The sequence below is a fragment of the Lactuca virosa genome, chromosome 8, assembly GCF_052849685.1.
Source record: "Lactuca virosa cultivar CGN04683 chromosome 8, Lactuca_virosa_CGN04683_v6, whole genome shotgun sequence".
Lineage (NCBI taxonomy): Eukaryota > Viridiplantae > Streptophyta > Magnoliopsida > Asterales > Asteraceae > Lactuca > Lactuca virosa.
Genome location: NC_136433.1, coordinates 230273094 through 230297823, shown reverse-complemented (window position 1 = coordinate 230297823; position 24730 = coordinate 230273094). Strand labels below are relative to the sequence as shown.

The 24730-nt window shown below is 34.9% G+C and overlaps 5 protein-coding genes across 5 annotated transcripts; all 5 read right to left on the bottom strand.

The window, feature by feature from the left end:
• Window positions 1–1474: 1474 nt before the first annotated feature.
• Window positions 1475–2799, bottom strand: LOC145132061 (senescence-specific cysteine protease SAG39-like). The gene is made up of 2 exons (XM_079066704.1): window positions 2184–2799; window positions 1475–2067 (listed from the first exon to the last, which is right to left on the bottom strand). Exons 1-2 carry the CDS (start codon window positions 2614–2616, stop codon window positions 1475–1477), a joined length of 1026 nt encoding a protein of 341 aa, XP_078922830.1. The 5' UTR covers window positions 2617–2799.
• A 3394-nt stretch (window positions 2800–6193) lies between these two features.
• On the bottom strand, window positions 6194–7335 carry LOC145132053 (senescence-specific cysteine protease SAG39-like). Its single transcript, XM_079066696.1, has 2 exons — window positions 6903–7335; window positions 6194–6786 (listed from the first exon to the last, which is right to left on the bottom strand). The coding sequence occupies exons 1-2, from the start codon at window positions 7333–7335 to the stop codon at window positions 6194–6196; spliced, it is 1026 nt and encodes a 341-aa protein (XP_078922822.1).
• Window positions 7336–10949: 3614 nt separating this feature from the next.
• On the bottom strand, window positions 10950–12091 carry LOC145132315 (senescence-specific cysteine protease SAG39-like). The gene is made up of 2 exons (XM_079067060.1): window positions 11659–12091; window positions 10950–11542 (listed from the first exon to the last, which is right to left on the bottom strand). The coding sequence occupies exons 1-2, from the start codon at window positions 12089–12091 to the stop codon at window positions 10950–10952; spliced, it is 1026 nt and encodes a 341-aa protein (XP_078923186.1).
• Window positions 12092–15601: 3510 nt separating this feature from the next.
• On the bottom strand, window positions 15602–16743 carry LOC145132140 (senescence-specific cysteine protease SAG39-like). Its single transcript, XM_079066814.1, has 2 exons — window positions 16311–16743; window positions 15602–16194 (listed from the first exon to the last, which is right to left on the bottom strand). The coding sequence occupies exons 1-2, from the start codon at window positions 16741–16743 to the stop codon at window positions 15602–15604; spliced, it is 1026 nt and encodes a 341-aa protein (XP_078922940.1).
• A 3604-nt stretch (window positions 16744–20347) lies between these two features.
• LOC145132054 (senescence-specific cysteine protease SAG39-like) lies at window positions 20348–21489 on the bottom strand. Its single transcript, XM_079066697.1, has 2 exons — window positions 21057–21489; window positions 20348–20940 (listed from the first exon to the last, which is right to left on the bottom strand). Exons 1-2 carry the CDS (start codon window positions 21487–21489, stop codon window positions 20348–20350), a joined length of 1026 nt encoding a protein of 341 aa, XP_078922823.1.
• Window positions 21490–24730: the final 3241 nt, after the last annotated feature.

Genomic DNA, 24730 nt, shown 5'->3' with positions numbered 1-24730 from the left:
TGTAAAATAGTTCTTCTCAGGAATCATAATTCAGGCTAACAAGGATGAGAAAAATGATGAGGAGGTGTCGATCATGGTTGCTTGAAAAGGTTAAAAATAAAGATTTACGGTTGTTGATGCCAAGAATGATGTAAGGGGAAAGAGATCAAAATTAGGAGAGACGAATTGACTTTGATACGATTAGAGGCGATCCAAAACCCCAGTATGTATGAAATTATTTTGTTGAATCTAATGCCAGAGTTCCAGAAATGTTTTGCATTTTCTATTATGCGGTTGTTTTGTATTTCTTCTATGTAGCTTTTCTTATTTTCATATTCATTTCTTTCTTTTGTGATAAACTTAGAAAATATAAATAAAAATGAAGTATTATATGGCATTTAGGAGTCATTACTTATAGATAAAAAATGTCCTGACTATTAAGAAGTTTTTAGTTTATTTACGAAATTATGGATGGTTTGATTATAAAGACAGTTTAGATGCAATTATCTCAATGATTCCAACCACGATTATTTAAAATCCATTAATAGTGTCGTTTGTTGTGGATTTTCTGTTTTGGACTTCCAATTTATCGGTTGATGTTGTGTAGTTGTTCTTTGGCTTTCGATACAATAAAAATTTGTTCTCAAGAACAACATGATTTCTTTCATTAATAATAATATATTAACAATTACAATGTACAAAAGGAACAATATATAAAACGGTCATATATGGGCCAAAACACAGCATGATAAATACACATAACATAAATACACAAAATTCCTTTTCTTTTTATTATGAATTCGTAAATGTTAATAGTTTTCTTAAAAATAACATGTGTGGTTTCATAGCTACTTCCATCTAGCCAATAAATTGCATAGCTCTCAAAACGACTTCATCATTACTTCCATATGCAACTTAGCACCCACAAAAATGTTTCAAGGGATTCTCAAGGAAAGTTGCTGTTTTGATTGGCACGACTTGGATTTGACTCCGGTCTCACATCTATCCGGCCCGCAGATTCGCATTCCCTGATTTATGATGTCCTTCATTGTGGGTGTATTCGTATTATCAAATCATTTAGAGACATTGGATTATTTGGAATTTTGCACTTGAATCTGCTACCAACTTATGGTAAACTTTGTTATTTTGTCAAAAGTATTTATTGTTCACTAGACCCTTCGTTTGATCAAAAAAGAATTCACACGTTTCAACATGTTTTTCATGGGTGAGTGTTTTGTTCAACATTTCCTATACTCGGAGAAGCATATGCATATACGAAAAGACATTCAAGCTCACAATTTTTCCAATACATAATATATATATATATATATATATATATATATATATATATATATATATATATATATATATATATATAATTGCATCCTTACTAATATTTAATTTTTTGGATACATTTTGTAATTTACATATTTCATTGTAATAAAATAACCGTAAATACACTTAATTTACAATAATTACTCTTGATGTTCCACAATTATGCAGTGGGGTAGGAAGCCATCATGGCAATGCCACAAAGGCCTTCTTGCGCATCAACATCTCTTTGCATCATTATGTACCCCTCTTGACCCCAACTTGTTCCCCAAGAGTTCTTCACCAGCCAATATTTAGTTCCGTCAGCACTCGCTCCATAACCAACCGCAGTAACACCATGGTCTAGTTCAGTACCACATTCTCCTGTAAACACCCCGCTAGAGTAGAATTGGAAGTCGGACCCACTAGCATCAATGGCCACAGAAATAGGCTGACTAGCTACAGCTTTCAAAAGTGCACTTTCGCTATTAGCAGGAACATCTTCATGACCCGTAATCGCTGCAGCATGGTTAGATTCCTCGTTGCTGTTGCAGGTGCCATCGACTCCTTTGTACGGGTAGTTGCTCTCTGTAGTAAGGCCTTTATTGTTTAGGATGAAATCAAAGGCATCGTCCATAAGACCCCCCTCACATCCCTGATCCTGACCACTGGTGTCGCAGTCCACGAGCTCTTGTTCGGATAGAGAGACCAATTTACCTGTTTTTAGTTGGGTTATTCCTTCCATAGCTGCCACAGCTGAAAACGCCCAGCAACACCCTACAAACATATATGATGCGATATCGAGTTTAAATATGGTCTTGTTAACAAACATAACTTAATTAGTACTTGGACTACGTCTCAAGTTTGAAATTCCCATAGTAGTTTTTGCTTACCACATTGGCCTTGGTCTTTAACAGGTGTTACTGCGCCTTTCTTTCTCCAGTCCATTGATGATGGAACTGCTGTCACATTTTCATACCTGAAAGCAGAGGTCGATGGGGAACATTCGTGTGCCTTGAATCGGTTCCTTGTGCTCGTGAACTCTTGGTTTGTAAGGTCTGCAAACTCATTGACTGCTAGTTTGTAAGCTTTGTTCATGAGACTGTTGGATGACTCTATGTACTGAACATTCTCTTGAAAAATCTTTGAACGTTGTTCTTTCTCATCAGCATCCTTGTACACGCGTCCATAACGAGCCATCCATTGTTCGTGGCTCTCATAGCTTGAAGTTTCAGGGAGCAGCCGAGATGTAGTGTGCGAAAGCAAAGTAGCGGAGGAGAAAATTAATACCAAAAAAGTCAGGGCTGTCCGGTTTGTTGATGTCATAGTTCTGGTAGATATAAGTAAAAATGGATGTGAATGATGATTTGGAATAATTTCTTTGCCCACAGGTCGGCTTTATATAGAAACACATGGTTTCGTCATTGTTTGGGAAACGAAATATATTTATCACCTGCGTGGAAGATAAGATGTTCATTTGATATATTAATCAATACGAGGAAAACACACATGTTACGTTGTTTAGATTTATGATTGATGCCACTAATTTACTTGGATTTTTCTTTTGGACTATACTCCTAATGACTAAACTTGTTGTGTACTAATTTGTTTTCTTAACATAGGCATAGGTAGGTTATGTAAAAGCTTACAGAACATAGCTTGGCCATTATTTTGGAATGTAGTTGTGTCCTATATGAAGGAAATTCTCCAAGGGTTCTGATACTTACAATTTATTTTTTATTTATAACTTTTTTTTTATTGTCTGGCTATTAGATGTTCAAAACGCAGATATGCATGCCTATTCTATTCGTTTCCATCTCGGTTTCTTTTAACTTTACCCACACATTCAATGCATTTGAAGAATACTAGGCGATAAAGGAATTTGGCTGGTTGTACGTAATATCAATCTCATCACTACATAAATTGCAATTGCAAGGTGCTTGTTATATATAATATATATTGATCCCTTCAACAAGACTTGCAGTATCCCCAAAACGATCAACAAATCTAATATTTCAGAATTTTAATTTCGCCCTAATGCATGAATGCTTCTTAACGGCCACTTTTCAGAATCAATGAATGATGTCCGATGTCTGAATTTTCCACTGAAATCGGTTGTCACGACGTGATACTCCAATATATACTCATTTGACAAAACCTCCCCACAAAAGAGAATCAAAACGAATAGTGTGCACCAACAATGATCTTGTGCGAACTCTCCCCTTCCAAGCTCATTTGCCACAATATTAGTGTAGGAAACTTGTCCACATGCCCGCCAAATTAAAATGGTGATGAAAAAAGCAAGTTTACTATGTTAATAAAGAGAAATCGTGAAAATATGTTTGAAAAGGTACAAAATGTGCTAAAGGGAAATCATGGAAAATCAAATGAAAAAATACATTTAAAAACTGTTCATTTAGCCATTTTTGTAATTTTAATCATAATAATTTTTCATCAATTATTTTCAATGTTAAATGTTACTTTTGATTTTATGTAATTATTATCTATTATTATTGTTTGTTAATTTAAAATCGTTTTCATCGGAAAATTTTCTCAAAATGTGGACTTATTCAACCCCCTTGATTGTCTGTGGGTGAAGAACTAAATTTCTCTTAGTGGAAATATGTGTCCTCCACTTTTTATAAGCTTTATTACCCTATTCTTTTTTCAACTCCCATCGGGTGTGAGATTTGTGAGAAACCAAAGTCTCTAAACCATTTCATTAGGAGACGCCTCGTGAAACAAACAAACATGATAGTTATTCTTTATATATACAAAAAACCTAGGTTTCCGATAAACGAAGGGGGCTAAGGGTGACCAATAATTAAAGTGTTATGTCGGTCACCGTTTTGGTACTAGACTCCTCGGCTTTGAACTTCACCTTCGCCTGCTAGACTTTAATGTGAAAACCATGATTGATTATGAGTGATCCGGATGGAAATCATGTTAATTTCTAAATTTATTCATCCATGTTATCGTAATAACAACATTGAGTAGGTTTCAAAGAAAGTGAGAAGATAAGAACGATGTTGAATGGTACCGACAATGTAGTCATTTTTATGGCAACGCAAATCTATAACGGCATACATGAGGAAAATCTACTACACGACCATCGAATCAATTTATTCTAAGAGAAATGTAACCGACATGCTTTAGGTGTAATAGTCATTGTTAGTCCGGTCTCGAATAGAGGTAGTATACAACTATTTGAATTCCCTTAACATCTCAAGAAAGAAGGTCTTAGATTTCTCGAAAATCTACATGGCAGTCGTATTCGGTTTAGGATCATTTTATAAAATATAGTTGTTAGATTATACCGTAGATCGAAAGTTTCACGATCAAGTCGATTTTTCTGCTCTCACGATCGTAATGTGTTGTAGGAGTTTGCAACAAGTTTCGTCAATACGATAAGAATAACATAGAATCCAATACTATGTGTGTAAAATAGTTCTTCTCAGGAATCATAATTCAGGCTAACAAGGATGAGAAAAATGATGAGGAGGTGTCGATCATGGTTGCTTGAAAAGGTTAAAAATAAAGATTTACGGTTGTTGATGCCAAGAATGATGTAAGGGGAAAGAGATCAAAATTAGGAGAGACGAATTGACTTTGATACGATTAGAGGCGATCCAAAACCCCAGTATGTATGAAATTATTTTGTTGAATCTAATGCCAGAGTTCCAGAAATGTTTTGCATTTTCTATTATGCGGTTGTTTTGTATTTCTTCTATGTAGCTTTTCTTATTTTCATATTCATTTCTTTCTTTTGTGATAAACTTAGAAAATATAAATAAAAATGAAGTATTATATGGCATTTAGGAGTCATTACTTATAGATAAAAAATGTCCTGACTATTAAGAAGTTTTTAGTTTATTTACGAAATTATGGATGGTTTGATTATAAAGACAGTTTAGATGCAATTATCTCAATGATTCCAACCACGATTATTTAAAATCCATTAATAGTGTCGTTTGTTGTGGATTTTCTGTTTTGGACTTCCAATTTATCGGTTGATGTTGTGTAGTTGTTCTTTGGCTTTCGATACAATAAAAATTTGTTCTCAAGAACAACATGATTTCTTTCATTAATAATAATATATTAACAATTACAATGTACAAAAGGAACAATATATAAAACGGTCATATATGGGCCAAAACACAGCATGATAAATACACATAACATAAATACACAAAATTCCTTTTCTTTTTATTATGAATTCGTAAATGTTAATAGTTTTCTTAAAAATAACATGTGTGGTTTCATAGCTACTTCCATCTAGCCAATAAATTGCATAGCTCTCAAAACGACTTCATCATTACTTCCATATGCAACTTAGCACCCACAAAAATGTTTCAAGGGATTCTCAAGGAAAGTTGCTGTTTTGATTGGCACGACTTGGATTTGACTCCGGTCTCACATCTATCCGGCCCGCAGATTCGCATTCCCTGATTTATGATGTCCTTCATTGTGGGTGTTATTCGTATTATCAAATCATTTAGAGACATTGGATTATTTGGAATTTTGCACTTGAATCTGCTACCAACTAATGGTAAACTTTGTTATTTTGTCAAAAGTATTTATTGTTCACTAGACCCTTCGTTTGATCAAAAAAGAATTCACACGTTTCAACATGTTTTTCATGGGTGAGTGTTTTGTTCAACATTTCCTATACTCGGAGAAGCATATGCATATACGAAAAGACATTCAAGCTCACAATTTTTCCAATACATAATATATATATATATATATATATATATATATATATATATATATATATATATATAAAATTGCATCCTTACTAATATTTAATTTTTTGGATACATTTTGTAATTTACATATTTCATTGTAATAAAATAACCGTAAATACACTTAATTTACAATAATTACTCTTGATGTTCCACAATTATGCAGTGGGGTAGGAAGCCATCATGGCAATGCCACAAAGGCCTTCTTGCGCATCAACATCTCTTTGCATCATTATGTACCCCTCTTGACCCCAACTTGTTCCCCAAGAGTTCTTCACCAGCCAATATTTAGTTCCGTCAGCACTCGCTCCATAACCAACCGCAGTAACACCATGGTCTAGTTCAGTACCACATTCTCCTGTAAACACCCCGCTAGAGTAGAATTGGAAGTCGGACCCACTAGCATCAATGGCCACAGAAATAGGCTGACTAGCTACAGCTTTCAAAAGTGCACTTTCGCTATTAGCAGGAACATCTTCATGACCCGTAATCGCTGCAGCATGGTTAGATTCCTCGTTGCTGTTGCAGGTGCCATCGACTCCTTTGTACGGGTAGTTGCTCTCTGTAGTAAGGCCTTTATTGTTTAGGATGAAATCAAAGGCATCGTCCATAAGACCCCCCTCACATCCCTGATCCTGACCACTGGTGTCGCAGTCCACGAGCTCTTGTTCGGATAGAGAGACCAATTTACCTGTTTTCAGTTGGGTTATTCCCTCCATAGCTGCCACAGCTGAAAACGCCCAGCAACACCCTACAAACATATATGATGCGATATCGAGTTTAAATATGGTCTTGTTAACAAACATAACTTAATTAGTACTTGGACTACGTCTCAAGTTTGAAATTCCCATAGTAGTTTTTGCTTACCACATTGGCCTTGGTCTTTAACAGGTGTTACTGCGCCTTTCTTTCTCCAGTCCATTGATGATGGAACTGCTGTCACATTTTCATACCTGAAAGCAGAGGTCGATGGGGAACATTCGTGTGCCTTGAATCGGTTCCTTGTGCTCGTGAACTCTTGGTTTGTAAGGTCTGCAAACTCATTGACTGCTAGTTTGTAAGCTTTGTTCATGAGACTGTTGGATGACTCTATGTACTGAACATTCTCTTGAAAAATCTTTGAACGTTGTTCTTTCTCATCAGCATCCTTGTACACGCGTCCATAACGAGCCATCCATTGTTCGTGGCTCTCATAGCTTGAAGTTTCAGGGAGCAGCCGAGATGTAGTGTGCGAAAGCAAAGTAGCGGAGAAGAAAATTAATACCAAAAAAGTCAGGGCTGTCCGGTTTGTTGATGTCATAGTTCTGGTAGATATAAGAAAAAATGGTTGTGAATGATGATTTGGAATAATTTGTGTGCCCACAGGTCGGCTTTATATAGAAACACACGGTTTCGTCATTGTTTGGGAAACGAAATATTTTTATCACCGTTCGTGGAAGATAAGATGTTCAGTTGATATAAGTATTAATCAATACAAGGAAAACACACATGTTACGTTGTTTAGATTTATGATTGATGCCACTAATTTACTTGGATTTTTCTTTTGGACTATACTCCTAATGACTAAAATTGTTGTGTACTGATTTGTTTTCTTAACATAGGCGTAGGTAGGTTATGTAAAAGCTTACAGAACATAGGTTGGCCATTATTTTGGAATGTAGTTGTGTCCTATATGAAGGAAATTCTCCAAGGGTCTGATACTTACAACATATTTTTTATTTCTAACTTTTTTTTATTGTATGGCTTTTAGATGTTCAAAATGCAGATATGCATGCCTTTATTCTATTCGTTTCCATCTTGGTTTATTTTAACTTTACCCACACTTTCAATGCATTTGAAGAATACTAGGCAATAAAGGAGTTTGGTTGGTTGTACGCAATATCAATCTCATCACTACATAAATTGCAATTGCAAGGAGCTTGTTATATATAATATATATATTGATCCCTTCAACAAGACTAGCAGTATCCCCAAAACGATCAAGAAATATAATATTTCAGAATTTTAATTTCGCCCGAATGCATGAATGCTTCTTAACGGCCACTTTTCAGAATCAATGAATGATGTCCGATGTCTGAATTTTCCACTGAAGTCGGCTGTCACGACGTGATACTCCAATATTACTCATTTGACAAAACCTCCCCACAAAAGAGAATTAAAACGAATAGTGTGCACCAACAATGATCTTGTGCGAACTCACCCCTTCCAAGCTCATTTGCCACAATATTAGTGTAGGAAACTTGTCCACACGCCCGCCAAATTAAAATGGTGATGAAAAAAGCAAGTTTACTATGTTAATAAAGGGAAATCGTGAAAATATGTTTGAAAAGGTACAAATGTGCTAAAGGGAAATCATGGAAAATCAAACGAAAAAATACATTTAAAAACTGTTCATTTAGCCATTTTTGTAATTTTAATCTTAATAAATTTTCGTCAATTATTTACAATGTTAAATGTTACTTTTGATTTTATGTTATTATTATCTATTATTATTGTTTGCTAATTTAAAATCTTTTTCATCGGAAAATTTTCTCAGAATGTGGACTTATGCAACCCCCTTGTTTGTATGTGGGTGAAGAACTAAAGTTCTCTTAGTGGAAATATGTGTCCTTCACCTTTTATAAGCTTTATTACCATATTCTTTTTTCAACTTCCATCTGGTGAGAGGTATGTTAAAACCAAAGTCTCTATACCATTTCATTAGGAGTCGCCTCATGAAACAAACAAACATGATAGTTATTCTTTATATATACAATAAACCTAGGTTTTCCGATAAACGAAGGGGGCTAAGGGTGACCAATAATTAAAGTGTTATGTCGATCACCGTTTTGGTACTAGACTCCTCAGCTTTGAACTTCTCCTTCGTCTGCTAGACTTTATTGTTAAAACCATGATTGATTATGAGTGATCCGGATGGAAATCATGTTAATTTCTAAATTTATTCATCCGATGTTGTCGTAATAACAACATTGAGTAGGTTTCAAAGAAAGTGAGAAGAAAAGAAGGATGTTGAATGGTACTGGCAATGTAGTCATTTTTATGGCAACACAAATCTTTAACGGCATACATGAGGAAAATCTACTAAACGACCATCGAATCAATTTATTCTAAGAGAAATGTAACCGACATGCTTTAGGTGTAATAGTCATTGTTAGTCCGGTCTCGAATAGAGGTAGTATACAACTATTTGAATTCCCTTAACATTTCAAGAAAGAAGGTCTTAGATTTCTCGAAAATCTACATGGCAGTCGTATTCGGTTTAGGATCATCTATAAAATATAGTTGTTAGATTATACCGTAGATCGAAAGTCTCACGATCAAGTCGATTTTTCTGCTCTCACAATCGTAATGTGTTGTAGAAGTTTACGAGAAGTTTCGTCAATATGATACAAATAACACATAACCCAATATTATGTGTGTAAAATAGTTCTTCTCAGGAATCATAGTTCAGACTAACAAGGTTGAGAAAAATGTTGAGGAGGTGTCGATCATGGTTGCCGGAAAAGGTTAAAAATAAAGATTTACGATTGTTGATGCCAAGAAGGATGTAAGGGGAAAGAGATCAAAATTAGGAGAGACGAATTGACTTTGATACGATTAGAGGCGATCCAAAACCCAAGTATGCATGAAATTATTTTGTTGAATCTAATGCCAGAGTTCCAGAAATGTTTTGCATTTTTCTATTGTGCGGTTGTTTTGTATTTCGTTCTCTTCTATGTAGCTTTTCTTATTTTCATATTCATTTCTTTCTTTTGTGATAAACATAGAAAATATAAATAAAAATGAAGTATTATATGGCATTTAGGAATCGTTAGTTATTGATAAAAAATGTCCCGACTATTAAGAAGTTTTTAGTTTATTTATGAAATTAGGGAAGGTTTGATTATGAAGACAGTTTAGATGCAATTATCTCAATGATTCCAACCACAATTATTTAAATCCCATTAAGAGTGCCGTTTGTTGTGGCTTTTCTGTTTTGGACTTCCAATTTAACGGTTGATGTTGTGTAGTTGTTCTTTGGCTTTCGATCAATTGTTACAATCTTTATCTACTAATCAATACAATAAAAATTTGTTCTCAAGAACAACATGATTTCTTTCTTTAATAATAATATATTAACAATTACAATGTACAAAAGGAACTATATATAAAACGGTCATATATGGGCCAAAACACAGCATGATAAATACACATAACATAAATACACGAAATTCCTTTTCTTTTTATTATAAATTCGTAAATGTTAATAGTTTTCTTAAAAATAACATGTGTGGTTTCATAGCTACTTCCATCTAGCCAATAAATTGCATAGCTCTCAAAACGACTTCATCACTACTTCCATATGCAACTTAGCACCCACAAAAATATTTCAAGGAATTCTCAAGGAAAGTTGGTGTTTTGATTGGCACGACTTGGATTTGACTCCGGTCTCACATCTATCCGGGCCGCAGATTCGCATTCCCGGATTTATGATGTCCTTCATTGTGGGTGTTATTCGTATTATCAAATCATTTAGAGACATTGGATTATTTGGAATTTTGCACTTGAATCTGCTACCAACTTATGGTAAACTTTGTTATTTTGTCAAAAGTATTTATTGTTCATTGGACCCTTCGTTTGATCAAAAAAGAATTCACACGTTTCAACATGTTTTTCATGGGTGAGTGTTTTGTTCAACATTTCCTATACTCGGAGAAGCATATGCATATACGAAAAGACATTCAAGCTCACAATTTTTCCAATACATAATATATATATATATATATATATATATATATATATATATATATATATATAATTGCATCCTTACTAATATTTAATTTTTTGGATACATTTTGTAATTTACATATTTCATTGTAATAAAATAACCGTAAATACACTTAATTTACAATAATTACTCTTGATGTTCCACAATTATGCAGTGGGGTAGGAAGCCATCATGGCAATGCCACAAAGGCCTTCTTGCGCATCAACATCTCTTTGCATCATTATGTACCCCTCTTGACCCCAACTTGTTCCCCAAGAGTTATTCACCAGCCAATATTTAGTTCCGTCAGCACTCGCTCCATAACCAACCGCAGTAACACCATGGTCTAGTTCAGTACCACATTCTCCTGTAAACACCCCGCTAGAGTAGAATTGGAAGTCGGACCCACTAGCATCAATGGCCACAGAAATAGGCTGACTAGCTACAGCTTTCAAAAGTGCACTTTCGCTATTAGCAGGAACATCTTCATGACCCGTAATCGCTGCAGCATGGTTAGATTCCTCGTTGCTGTTGCAGGTGCCATCGACTCCTTTGTACGGGTAGTTGCTCTCTGTAGTAAGGCCTTTATTGTTTAGGATGAAATCAAAGGCATCGTCCATAAGACCCCCCTCACATCCCTGATCCTGACCACTGGTGTCGCAGTCCACGAGCTCTTGTTCGGATAGAGAGACCAATTTACCTGTTTTCAGTTGGGTTATTCCTTCCATAGCTGCCACAGCTGAAAACGCCCAGCAACACCCTACAAACATATATGATGCGATATCGAGTTTAAATATGGTCTTGTTAACAAACATAACTTAATTAGTACTTGGACTACGTCTCAAGTTTGAAATTCCCATAGTAGTTTTTGCTTACCACATTGGCCTTGGTCTTTAACAGGTGTTACTGCGCCTTTCTTTCTCCAGTCCATTGATGATGGAACTGCTGTCACATTTTCATACCTGAAAGCAGAGGTCGATGGGGAACATTCGTGTGCCTTGAATCGGTTCCTTGTGGTCGTGAACTCTTGGTTTGTAAGGTCTGCAAACTCATTGACTGCTAGTTTGTAAGCTTTGTTCATGAGACTGTTGGATGACTCTATGTACTGAACATTCTCTTGAAAAATCTTTGAACGTTGTTCTTTCTCATCAGCATCCTTGTACACGCGTCCATAACGAGCCATCCATTGTTCGTGGCTCTCATAGCTTGAAGTTTCAGGGAGCAGCCGAGATGTAGTGTGCGAAAGCAAAGTAGCAGAGAAGAAGATTAATACCAAAAAAGTCAGGGCTGTCCGGTTTGTTGATGTCATAGTTCTGGTAGATATAAGAAAAAATGGATGTGAATGATGATTTGGAATAATTTCTTTGCCCACAGGTCGGCTTTATATAGAAACACATGGTTTCGTCATTGTTTGGGAAACGAAATATATTTATCACCTGCGTGGAAGATAAGATGTTCATTTGATATATTAATCAATACGAGGAAAACACACATGTTACGTTGTTTAGATTTATGATTGATGCCACTAATTTACTTGGATTTTTCTTTTGGACTATACTCCTAATGACTAAACTTGTTGTGTACTAATTTGTTTTCTTAACATAGGCATAGGTAGGTTATGTAAAAGTTTACAGAACATAGCTTGGCCATTATTTTGGAATGTAGTTGTGTCCTATATGAAGGAAATTCTCCAAGGGTCTGATACTTACAACTTATTTTTTATTTATAACTTTTTTTTATTATCTGGCTATTAGATGTTCAAAACGCAGATATGCATGCCTATTCTATTCGTTTCCATCTCGGTTTCTTTTAACTTTACCCACACATTCAATGCATTTGAAGAATACTAGGCGATAAAGGAATTTGGCTGGTTGTACGCAATATCAATCTCATCACTACATAAATTGCAATTGCAAGGTGCTTGTTATATATAATATATATTGATCCCTTCAACAAGACTTGCAGTATCCCCAAAACGATCAAGAAATCTAATATTTCAGAATTTTAATTTCGCCCTAATGCATGAATGCTTCTTAACGGCCACTTTTCAGAATCAATGAATGATGTCTGATGTCTGAATTTTCCACTGAAATCGGTTGTCACGACGTGATACTCCAATATATACTCATTTGACAAAACCTCCCCACAAAAGAGAATCAAAACGAATAGTGTGCACCAACAATGATCTTGTGCGAACTCTCCCCTTCCAAGCTCATTTGCCACAATATTAGTGTAGGAAACTTGTCCACATGACCGCCAAATTAAAATGGTGATGAAAAAAGCAAGTTTACTATGTTAATAAAGGGAAATCGTGAAAATATGTTTGAAAAGGTACAAAATGTGCTAAAGGGAAATCATGGAAAATCAAATGAAAAAATACATTTAAAAAGTGTCCATTTAGCTATTTTTGTAATTTTAATCATAATAATTTTTCATCAATTATTTTCAATGTTAAATGTTACTTTTGATTTTATGTTATTATTATCTATTATTATTGTTTGTTAATTTAAAATCGTTTTCATCGGAAAATTTTCTCAAAATGTGGACTTATTCAACCCCCTTGATTGTCTGTGGGTGAGGAACTAAATTTCTCTTAGTGGAAATATGTGTCCTCCACTTTTTATAAGCTTTATTACCCTATTCTTTTTTCAACTCCCATCGGGTGTGAGATTTGTGAGAAACCAAAGTCTCTAAACCATTTCATTAGGAGTCGCCTCGTGAAACAAACAAACATGATAGTTATTCTTTATATATACAAAAAACCTAGGTTTCCGATAAACGAAGGGGGCTAAGGGTGACCAATAATTAAAGTGTTATGTCGGTCACCGTTTTGGTACTAGACTCCTCGGCTTTGAACTTCACCTTCGCCTGCTAGACTTTAATGTTAAAACCATGATTGATTATGAGTGATCCGGATGGAAATCATGTTAATTTCTAAATTTATTCATCCATGTTATCGTAATAACAACATTGAGTAGGTTTCAAAGAAAGTGAGAAGATAAGAACGATGTTGAATGGTACCGGCAATGTAGTCATTTTTATGGCAACGCAAATCTATAACGGCATACATGAGGAAAATCTACTACACGACCATCGAATCAATTTATTCTAAGAGAAATGTAACCGACATGCTTTAGGTGTAATAGTCATTGTTAGTCCGGTCTCGAATAGAGGTAGTATACAACTATTTGAATTCCCTTAACATCTCAAGAAAGAAGGTCTTAGATTTCTCGAAAATCTACATGGCAGTCGTATTCAGTTTAGGATCATTTTATAAAATATAGTTGTTAGATTATACCGTAGATCGAAAGTTTCACGATCAAGTCGATTTTTCTGCTCTCACGATCGTAATGTGTTGTAGGAGTTTGCAACAAGTTTCGTCAATACGATAAGAATAACATAGAATCCAATACTATGTGTGTAAAATAGTTCTTCTCAGGAATCATAATTCAGGCTAACAAGGATGAGAAAAATGATGAGGAGGTGTCGATCATGGTTGCTTGAAAAGGTTAAAAATAAAGATTTACGGTTGTTGATGCCAAGAATGATGTAAGGGGAAAGAGATCAAAATTAGGAGAGACGAATTGACTTTGATACGATTAGAGGCGATCCAAAACCCCAGTATGTATGAAATTATTTTGTTGAATCTAATGCCAGAGTTCCAGAAATGTTTTGCATTTTCTATTATGCGGTTGTTTTGTATTTCTTCTATGCATTTTCTTTTGTATTATATGGCATTTAGGAGTCATTACTTATAGATAAAAAATGTCCTGACTATTAAGAAGTTTTTAGTTTATTTACGAAATTATGGATGGTTTGATTATAAAGACAGTTTAGATGCAATTATCTCAATGATTCCAACCACGATTATTTAAAATCCATTAATAGTGTCGTTTGTTGTGGATTTTCTGTTTTGGACTTCCAATTTATCGGTTGATGTTGTGTAGTTGTTCTTTGGCTTTCGATACAATAAAAATTTGTTCTCAAGAACAACATGATTTCTTTCATTAATAATAATATATTAACAATTACAATGTACAAAAGGAACAATATATAAAACGGTCATATATGGGCCAAAACACAGCATGATAAATACACATAACATAAATACACAAAATTCCTTTTCTTTTTATTATGAATTCGTAAATGTTAATAGTTTTCTTAAAAATAACATGTGTGGTTTCATAGCTACTTCCATCTAGCCAATAAATTGCATAGCTCTCAAAACGACTTCATCATTACTTCCATATGCAACTTAGCACCCACAAAAATGTTTCAAGGGATTCTCAAGGAAAGTTGCTGTTTTGATTGGCACGACTTGGATTTGACTCCGGTCTCACATCTATCCGGCCCGCAGATTCGCATTCCCTGATTTATGATGTCCTTCATTGTGGGTGTATTCGTATTATCAAATCATTTAGAGACATTGGATTATTTGGAATTTTGCACTTGAATCTGCTACCAACTTATGGTAAACTTTGTTATTTTGTCAAAAGTATTTATTGTTCACTAGACCCTTCGTTTGATCAAAAAAGAATTCACACGTTTCAACATGTTTTTCATGGGTGAGTGTTTTGTTCAACATTTCCTATACTCGGAGAAGCATATGCATATACGAAAAGACATTCAAGCTCACAATTTTTCCAATACATAATATATATATATATATATATATATATATATATATATATATATATATATAATTGCATCCTTACTAATATTTAATTTTTTGGATACATTTTGTAATTTACATATTTCATTGTAATAAAATAACCGTAAATACACTTAATTTACAATAATTACTCTTGATGTTCCACAATTATGCAGTGGGGTAGGAAGCCATCATGGCAATGCCACAAAGGCCTTCTTGCGCATCAACATCTCTTTGCATCATTATGTACCCCTCTTGACCCCAACTTGTTCCCCAAGAGTTCTTCACCAGCCAATATTTAGTTCCGTCAGCACTCGCTCCATAACCAACCGCAGTAACACCATGGTCTAGTTCAGTACCACATTCTCCTGTAAACACCCCGCTAGAGTAGAATTGGAAGTCGGACCCACTAGCATCAATGGCCACAGAAATAGGCTGACTAGCTACAGCTTTCAAAAGTGCACTTTCGCTATTAGCAGGAACATCTTCATGACCCGTAATCGCTGCAGCATGGTTAGATTCCTCGTTGCTGTTGCAGGTGCCATCGACTCCTTTGTACGGGTAGTTGCTCTCTGTAGTAAGGCCTTTATTGTTTAGGATGAAATCAAAGGCATCGTCCATAAGACCCCCCTCACATCCCTGATCCTGACCACCGGTGTCGCAGTCCACGAGCTCTTGTTCGGATAGAGAGACCAATTTACCTGTTTTCAGTTGGGTTATTCCTTCCATAGCTGCCACAGCTGAAAACGCCCAGCAACACCCTACAAACATATATGATGCGATATCGAGTTTAAATATGGTCTTGTTAACAAACATAACTTAATTAGTACTTGGACTACGTCTCAAGTTTGAAATTCCCATAGTAGTTTTTGCTTACCACATTGGCCTTGGTCTTTAACAGGTGTTACTGCGCCTTTCTTTCTCCAGTCCATTGATGATGGAACTGCTGTCACATTTTCATACCTGAAAGCAGAGGTCGATGGGGAACATTCGTGTGCCTTGAATCGGTTCCTTGTGCTCGTGAACTCTTGGTTTGTAAGGTCTGCAAACTCATTGACTGCTAGTTTGTAAGCTTTGTTCATGAGACTGTTGGATGACTCTATGTACTGAACATTCTCTTGAAAAATCTTTGAACGTTGTTCTTTCTCATCAGCATCCTTGTACACGCGTCCATAACGAGCCATCCATTGTTCGTGGCTCTCATAGCTTGAAGTTTCAGGGAGCAGCCGAGATGTAGTGTGCGAAAGCAAAGTAGCGGAGAAGAAAATTAATACAAAAAAAGTCAGGGCTGTCCGGTTTGTTGATGTCATAGTTCTGGTAGATATAAGAAAAAATGGATGTGAATGATGATTTGGAATAATTTCTTTGCCCACAGGTCGGCTTTATATAGAAACACATGGTTTCGTCATTGTTTGGGAAACGAAATATATTTATCACCTGCGTGGAAGATAAGATGTTCATTTGATATATTAATCAATACGAGGAAAACACACATGTTACGTTGTTTAGATTTATGATTGATGCCACTAATTTACTTGGATTTTTCTTTTGGACTATACTCCTAATGACTAAACTTGTTGTGTACTAATTTGTTTTCTTAACATAGGCATAGGTAGGTTATGTAAAAGTTTACAGAACATAGCTTGGCCATTATTTTGGAATGTAGTTGTGTCCTATATGAAGGAAATTCTCCAAGGGTCTGATACTTACAACCTATTTTTTATTTATAACTTTTTTTTTATTGTCTGGCTATTAGATGTTCAAAACGCAGATATGCATGCCTATTCTATTCGTTTCCATCTCGGTTTCTTTTAACTTTACCCACACATTCCATGCATTTGAAGAATACTAGGCGATAAAGGAATTTGGCTGGTTGTACGCAATATCAATCTCATCACTACATAAATTGCAATTGCAAGGTGCTTGTTATATATAATATATATTGATCCCTTCAACAAGACTTGCAGTATCCCCAAAATGATCAAGAAATCTAATATTTCACAATTTTAATTTCGCCCTAATGCATGAATGCTTCTTAACGGCCACTTTTCAGAATCAATGAATGATGTCTGATGTCTGAATTTTCCACTGAAATCGGTTGTCACGACGTGATACTCCAATATATACTCATTTGACAAAACCTCCCCACAAAAGAGAATCAAAACGAATAGTGTGCACCAACAATGATCTTGTGCGAACTCTCCCCTTCCAAGCTCATTTGCCACAATATTAGTGTAGGAAGCTTGTCCACATGCCCGCCAAATTAAAATGGTGATGAAAAAAGCAAGTTTACTATGTTAACAAAGGGAAATCGTGAAAATATGTTTGAAAAGGTACAAAATGTGCTAAAGGGAAATCATGGAAAATCAAATGAAAAAATACATTTAAAAACTGTTCATTTAGCCATTTTTGTAATTTTAATCATAATAATTTTTCATCAATTATTATTTTCAATGTTAAATGTTACTTTTGATTTTATGGTATTATTATCTATTATTATTGTTTGTTAATTTAAAATCGTTTTCAATGGAAAATTTTCTCAAAATGTGGACTTATTCAACCCCCTTGTTTGTCTGTGGGTGAAGAACAAAATTTCTCTTAGTGGAAATATGTGTCCTCCACTTTTTATAAGCTTTATTACCCTGTTCTTTTTTCAACTCCCATCGGGTGTGAGATTTGTGAGAAACCAAAGTCTCTAAACCATTTCATTAGGAGTCGCCTCGTGAAACAAACAAACATGATAGTTATTCTTTATATATACAAAAAACCTAGGTTTTCCGATAAACGAAGGGGGCTAAGGGTGACCAATAATTAAAGTGTTATGTCGGTCACCGTTTTGGTACTAGACTCCTCGGCTTTGAACTTCACCTTCGCCTGCTAGACTTTAATGTGAAAACCATGATTGATTATGAGTGATCCGGATGGAAATCATGTTAATTTCTAAATTTATTCATCCATGTTATCGTAATAACAACATTGAGTAGGTTTCAAAGAAAGTGAGAAGATAAGAACGATGTTGAATGGTACCGGCAATGTAGTCATTTTTATGGCAACGCAAATCTATAACGGCATACATGAGGAAAATCTACTACACGACCATCGAATCAATTTATTCTAAGAGAAATGTAACCGACATGCTTTAGGTGTAATAGTCATTGTTAGTCCGGTCTCGAATAGAGGTAGTATACAACTATTTGAATTCCCTTAACATCTCAAGAAAGAAGGTCTTAGATTTCTCGAAAATCTACATGGCAGTCGTATTCGGTTTAGGATCATTTTATAAAATATAGTTGTTAGATTATACCGTAGATCGAAAGTTTCACGATCAAGTCGATTTTTCTGCTCTCACGATCGTAATGTGTTGTAGGAGTTTGCAACAAGTTTCGTCAATACGATAAGAATAACATAGAATCCAATACTAAGTGTGTAAAATAGTTCTTCTCAGGAATCATAATTCAGGCTAACAAGGATGAGAAAAATGATGAGGAGGTGTCGATCATGGTTGCTTGAAAAGGTTAAAAATAAAGATTTACGGTTGTTGATGCCAAGAATGATGTAAGGGGAAAGAGATCAAAATTAGGAGAGACGAATTGACTTTGATACGATTACAGGCGATCCAAAACCCCAGTATGTATGAAATTATTTTGTTGAATCTAATGCCAGAGTTCCAGAAATGTTATGCATTTTCTATTATGCGGTTGTTTTGTATTTCTTCTATGTAGCTTTTCTTATTTTCATATTCATTTCTTTCTTTTGTGATAAACTTAGAAAATATAAATAAAAATGAAGTATTATATGGCATTTAGGAGTCATTACTTATAGATAAAAAATGTCCTGACTATTAAGAAGTTTTTAGTTTATTTACGAAATTATGGATGGTTTGATTATAAAGACAGTTTAGATGCAATTATCTCAATGATTCCAACCACGATTATTTAAAATCCATTAATAGTGTCGTTTGTTGTGGATTTTCTGTTTTGGACTTCCAATTTATCGGTTGATGTTGTGTAGTTGTTCTTTGGCTTTCGATACAATAAAAATTTGTTCTCAAGAACAACATGATTTCTTTCATTAATAATAATATATTAACAATTACAATGTACAAAAGGAACAATATATAAAACGGTCATATATGGGCCAAAACACAGCATGATAAATACACATAACATAAATACACAAAATTCCTTTTCTTTTTATTATGAATTCGTAAATGTTAATAGTTTTCTTAAAAATAACATGTGTGGTTTCATAGCTACTTCCATCTAGCCAATAAATTGCATAGCTCTCAAAACGACTTCATCATTACTTCCATATGCAACTTAGCACCCACAAAAATGTTTCAAGGGATTCTCAAGGAAAGTTGCTGTTTTGATTGGCACGACTTGGATTTGACTCCGGTCTCACATCTATCCGGCCCGCAGATTCGCATTCCCTGATTTATGATGTCCTTCATTGTGGGTGTTATTCGTATTATCAAATCATTTAGAGACATTGGATTATTTGGAATTTTGCACTTGAATCTGCTACCAACTTATGGTAAACTTTGTTATTTTGTCAAAAGTATTTATTGTTCACTAGACCCTTCGTTTGATCAAAAAAGAATTCACACGTTTCAACATGTTTTTCATGGGTGAGTGTTTTGTTCAACATTTCCTATACTCGGAGAAGCATATGCATATACGAAAAGACATTCAAGCTCACAATTTTTCCAATACATAATATATATATATATATATATATATATATATATATATATATATATATATATATATATATATATATATATATATATATATAATTGCATCCTTACTAATATTTAATTTTTTGGATACATTATGTAATTTACATATTTCATTGTAATAAAATAACCGTAAATACACTTAATTTACAATAATTACTCTTGATGTTCCACAATTATGCAGTGGGGTAGGAAGCCATCATGGCAATGCCACAAAGGCCTTCTTGCGCATCAACATCTCTTTGCATCATTATGTACCCCTCTTGACCCCAACTTGTTCCCCAAGAGTTCTTCACCAGCCAATATTTAGTTCCGTCAGCACTCGCTCCATAACCAACCGCAGTAACACCATGGTCTAGTTCAGTACCACATTCTCCTGTAAACACCCCGCTAGAGTAGAATTGGAAGTCGGACCCACTAGCATCAATGGCCACAGAAATAGGCTGACTAGCTACAGCTTTCAAAAGTGCACTTTCGCTATTAGCAGGAACATCTTCATGACCCGTAATCGCTGCAGCATGGTTAGATTCCTCGTTGCTGTTGCAGGTGCCATCGACTCCTTTGTACGGGTAGTTGCTCTCTGTAGTAAGGCCTTTATTGTTTAGGATGAAATCAAAGGCATCGTCCATAAGACCCCCCTCACATCCCTGATCCTGACCACTGGTGTCGCAGTCCACGAGCTCTTGTTCGGATAGAGAGACCAATTTACCTGTTTTCAGTTGGGTTATTCCTTCCATAGCTGCCACAGCTGAAAACGCCCAGCAACACCCTACAAACATATATGATGCGATATCGAGTTTAAATATGGTCTTGTTAACAAACATAACTTAATTAGTACTTGGACTACGTCTCAAGTTTGAAATTCCCATAGTAGTTTTTGCTTACCACATTGGCCTTGGTCTTTAACAGGTGTTACTGCGCCTTTCTTTCTCCAGTCCATTGATGATGGAACTGCTGTCACATTTTCATACCTGAAAGCAGAGGTCGATGGGGAACATTCGTGTGCCTTGAATCGGTTCCTTGTGCTCGTGAACTCTTGGTTTGTAAGGTCTGCAAACTCATTGACTGCTAGTTTGTAAGCTTTGTTCATGAGACTGTTGGATGACTCTATGTACTGAACATTCTCTTGAAAAATCTTTGAACGTTGTTCTTTCTCATCAGCATCCTTGTACACGCGTCCATAACGAGCCATCCATTGTTCGTGGCTCTCATAGCTTGAAGTTTCAGGGAGCAGCCGAGATGTAGTGTGCGAAAGCAAAGTAGCGGAGGAGAAAATTAATACCAAAAAAGTCAGGGCTGTCCGGTTTGTTGATGTCATAGTTCTGGTAGATATAAGTAAAAATGTATGTGAATGATGATTTGGAATAATTTCTTTGCCCACAGGTCGGCTTTATATAGAAACACATGGTTTCGTCATTGTTTGGGAAACGAAATATATTTATCACCTGCGTGGAAGATAAGATGTTCATTTGATATATTAATCAATACGAGGAAAACACACATGTTACGTTGTTTAGATTTATGATTGATGCCACTAATTTACTTGGATTTTTCTTTTGGACTATACTCCTAATGACTAAACTTGTTGTGTACTAATTTGTTTTCTTAACATAGGCATAGGTAGGTTATGTAAAAGCTTACAGAACATAGCTTGGCCATTATTTTGGAATGTAGTTGTGTCCTATATGAAGGAAATTCTCCAAGGGTCTGATACTTACAACTTATTTTTTATTTATAACTTTTTTTTTATTGTCTGGCTATTAGATGTTCAAAACGCAGATATGCATGCCTATTCTATTCGTTTCCATCTCGGTTTCTTTTAACTTTACCCACACATTCAATGCATTTGAAGAATACTAGGCGATAAAGGAATTTGGCTGGTTGTACGTAATATCAATCTCATCACTACATAAATTGCAATTGCAAGGTGCTTGTTATATATAATATATATTGATCCCTTCAACAAGACTTGCAGTATCCCCAAAACGATCAACAAATCTAATATTTCAGAATTTTAATTTCGCCCTAATGCATGAATGCTTCTTAACGGCCACTTTTCAGAATCAATGAATGATGTCCGATGTCTGAATTTTCCACTGAAATCGGTTGTCACGACGTGATACTCCAATATATACTCATTTGACAAAACCTCCCCACAAAAGAGAATCAAAACGAATAGTGTGCACCAACAATGATCTTGTGCGAACTCTCCCCTTCCAAGCTCATTTGCCACAATATTAGTGTAGGAAACTTGTCCACATGCCCGCCAAATTAAAATGGTGATGAAAAAAGCAAGTTTACTATGTTAATAAAGGGAAATCGTGAAAATATGTTTGAAAAGGTACAAAATGTGCTAAAGGGAAATCATGGAAAATCAAATGAAAAAATACATTTAAAAACTGTTCATTTAGCCATTTTTATAATTTTAATCATAATAATTTTTCATCAATTATTTTCAATGTTAAATGTTACTTTTGATTTTATGTTATTATTATCTATTATTATTGTTTGTTAATTTAAAATCGTTTTCATCGGAAAATTTTCTCAAAATGTGGACTTATTCAACCCCCTTGATTGTCTGTGGGTGAAGAACTAAATTTCTCTTAGTGGAAATATGTGTCCTCCACTTTTTATAAGCTTTATTACCCTATTCTTTTTTCAACTCCCATCGGGTGTGAGATTTGTGAGAAACCAAAGTCTCTAAACCATTTCATTAGGAGTCGCCTCGTGAAACAAACAAACATGATAGTTATTCTTTATATATACAAAAAACCTAGGTTTCCGATAAACGAAGGGGGCTAAGGGTGACCAATAATTATAGTGTTATGTCGGTCACCGTTTTGGTACTAGACTCCTCGGCTTTGAACTTCACCTTCGCCTGCTAGACTTTAATGTGAAAACCATGATTGATTATGAGTGATCCGGATGGAAATCATGTTAATTTCTAAATTTATTCATCCATGTTATCGTAATAACAACATTGAGTAGGTTTCAAAGAAAGTGAGAAGATAAGAACGATGTTGAATGGTACCGACAATGTAGTCATTTTTATGGCAACGCAAATCTGTAACGGCATACATGAGGAAAATCTACTACACGACCATCGAATCAATTTATTCTAAGAGAAATGTAACCGACATGCTTTAGGTGTAATAGTCATTGTTAGTCCGGTCTCGAATAGAGGTAGTATACAACTATTTGAATTCCCTTAACATCTCAAGAAAGAAGGTCTTAGATTTCTCGAAAATCTACATGGCAGTCGTATTCGGTTTAGGATCATTTTATAAAATATAGTTGTTAGACTATACCGTAGATCGAAAGTTTCACGATCAAGTCGATTTTTCTGCTCTCACGATCGTAATGTGTTGTAGGAGTTTGCAACAAGTTTCGTCAATACGATAAGAATAACATAGAATCCAATACTATGTGTGTAAAATAGTTCTTCTCAGGAATCATAATTCAGGCTAACAAGGATGAGAAAAATGATGAGGAGGTGTCGATCATGGTTGCTTGAAAAGGTTAAAAATAAAGATTTACGGTTGTTGATGCCAAGAATGATGTAAGGGGAAAGAGATCAAAATTAAGAGAGACGAATTGACTTTGATACGATTAGAGGCGATCTAAAACCCCAGTATGTATGAAATTATTTTGTTGAATCTAATGCCAGAGTTCCAGAAATGTTTTGCATTTTCTATTATGCGGTTGTTTTGTATTTCTTCTATGTAGCTTTTCTTATTTTCATATTCATTTCTTTCTTTTGTGATAAACTTAGAAAATATAAATAAAAATGAAGTATTATATGGCATTTAGGAGTCATTACTTATAGATAAAAAATGTCCTGACTATTAAGACTTTTTAGTTTATTTACGAAATTATGGATGGTTTGATTATAAAGACAGTTTAGATGCAATTATCTCAATGATTCCAACCACGATTATTTAAAATCCATTAATAGTGTCGTTTGTTGTGGATTTTCTGTTTTGGACTTCCAATTTATCGGTTGATGTTGTGTAGTTGTTCTTTGGCTTTCGATACAATAAAAATTTGTTCTCAAGAACAACATGATTTCTTTCATTAATAATAATATATTAACAATTACAATGTGCAAAAGGAACAATATATAAAACGGTCATATATGGGCCAAAACACAGCATGATAAATACACATAACATAAATACACAAAATTCCTTTTCTTTTTATTATGAATTCGTAAATGTTAATAGTTTTCTTAAAAATAACATGTGTGGTTTCATAGCTACTTCCATCTAGCCAATAAATTGCATAGCTCTCAAAACGACTTCATCATTACTTCCATATGCAACTTAGCACCCACAAAAATGTTTCAAGGGATTCTCAAGGAAAGTTGCTGTTTTGATTGGCACGACTTGGATTTGACTCCGGTCTCACATCTATCCGGCCCGCAGATTCGCATTCCCTGATTTATGATGTCCTTCATTGTGGGTGTTATTCGTATTATCAAATCATTTAGAGACATTGGATTATTTGGAATTTTGCACTTGAATCTGCTACCAACTTATGGTAAACTTTGTTATTTTGTC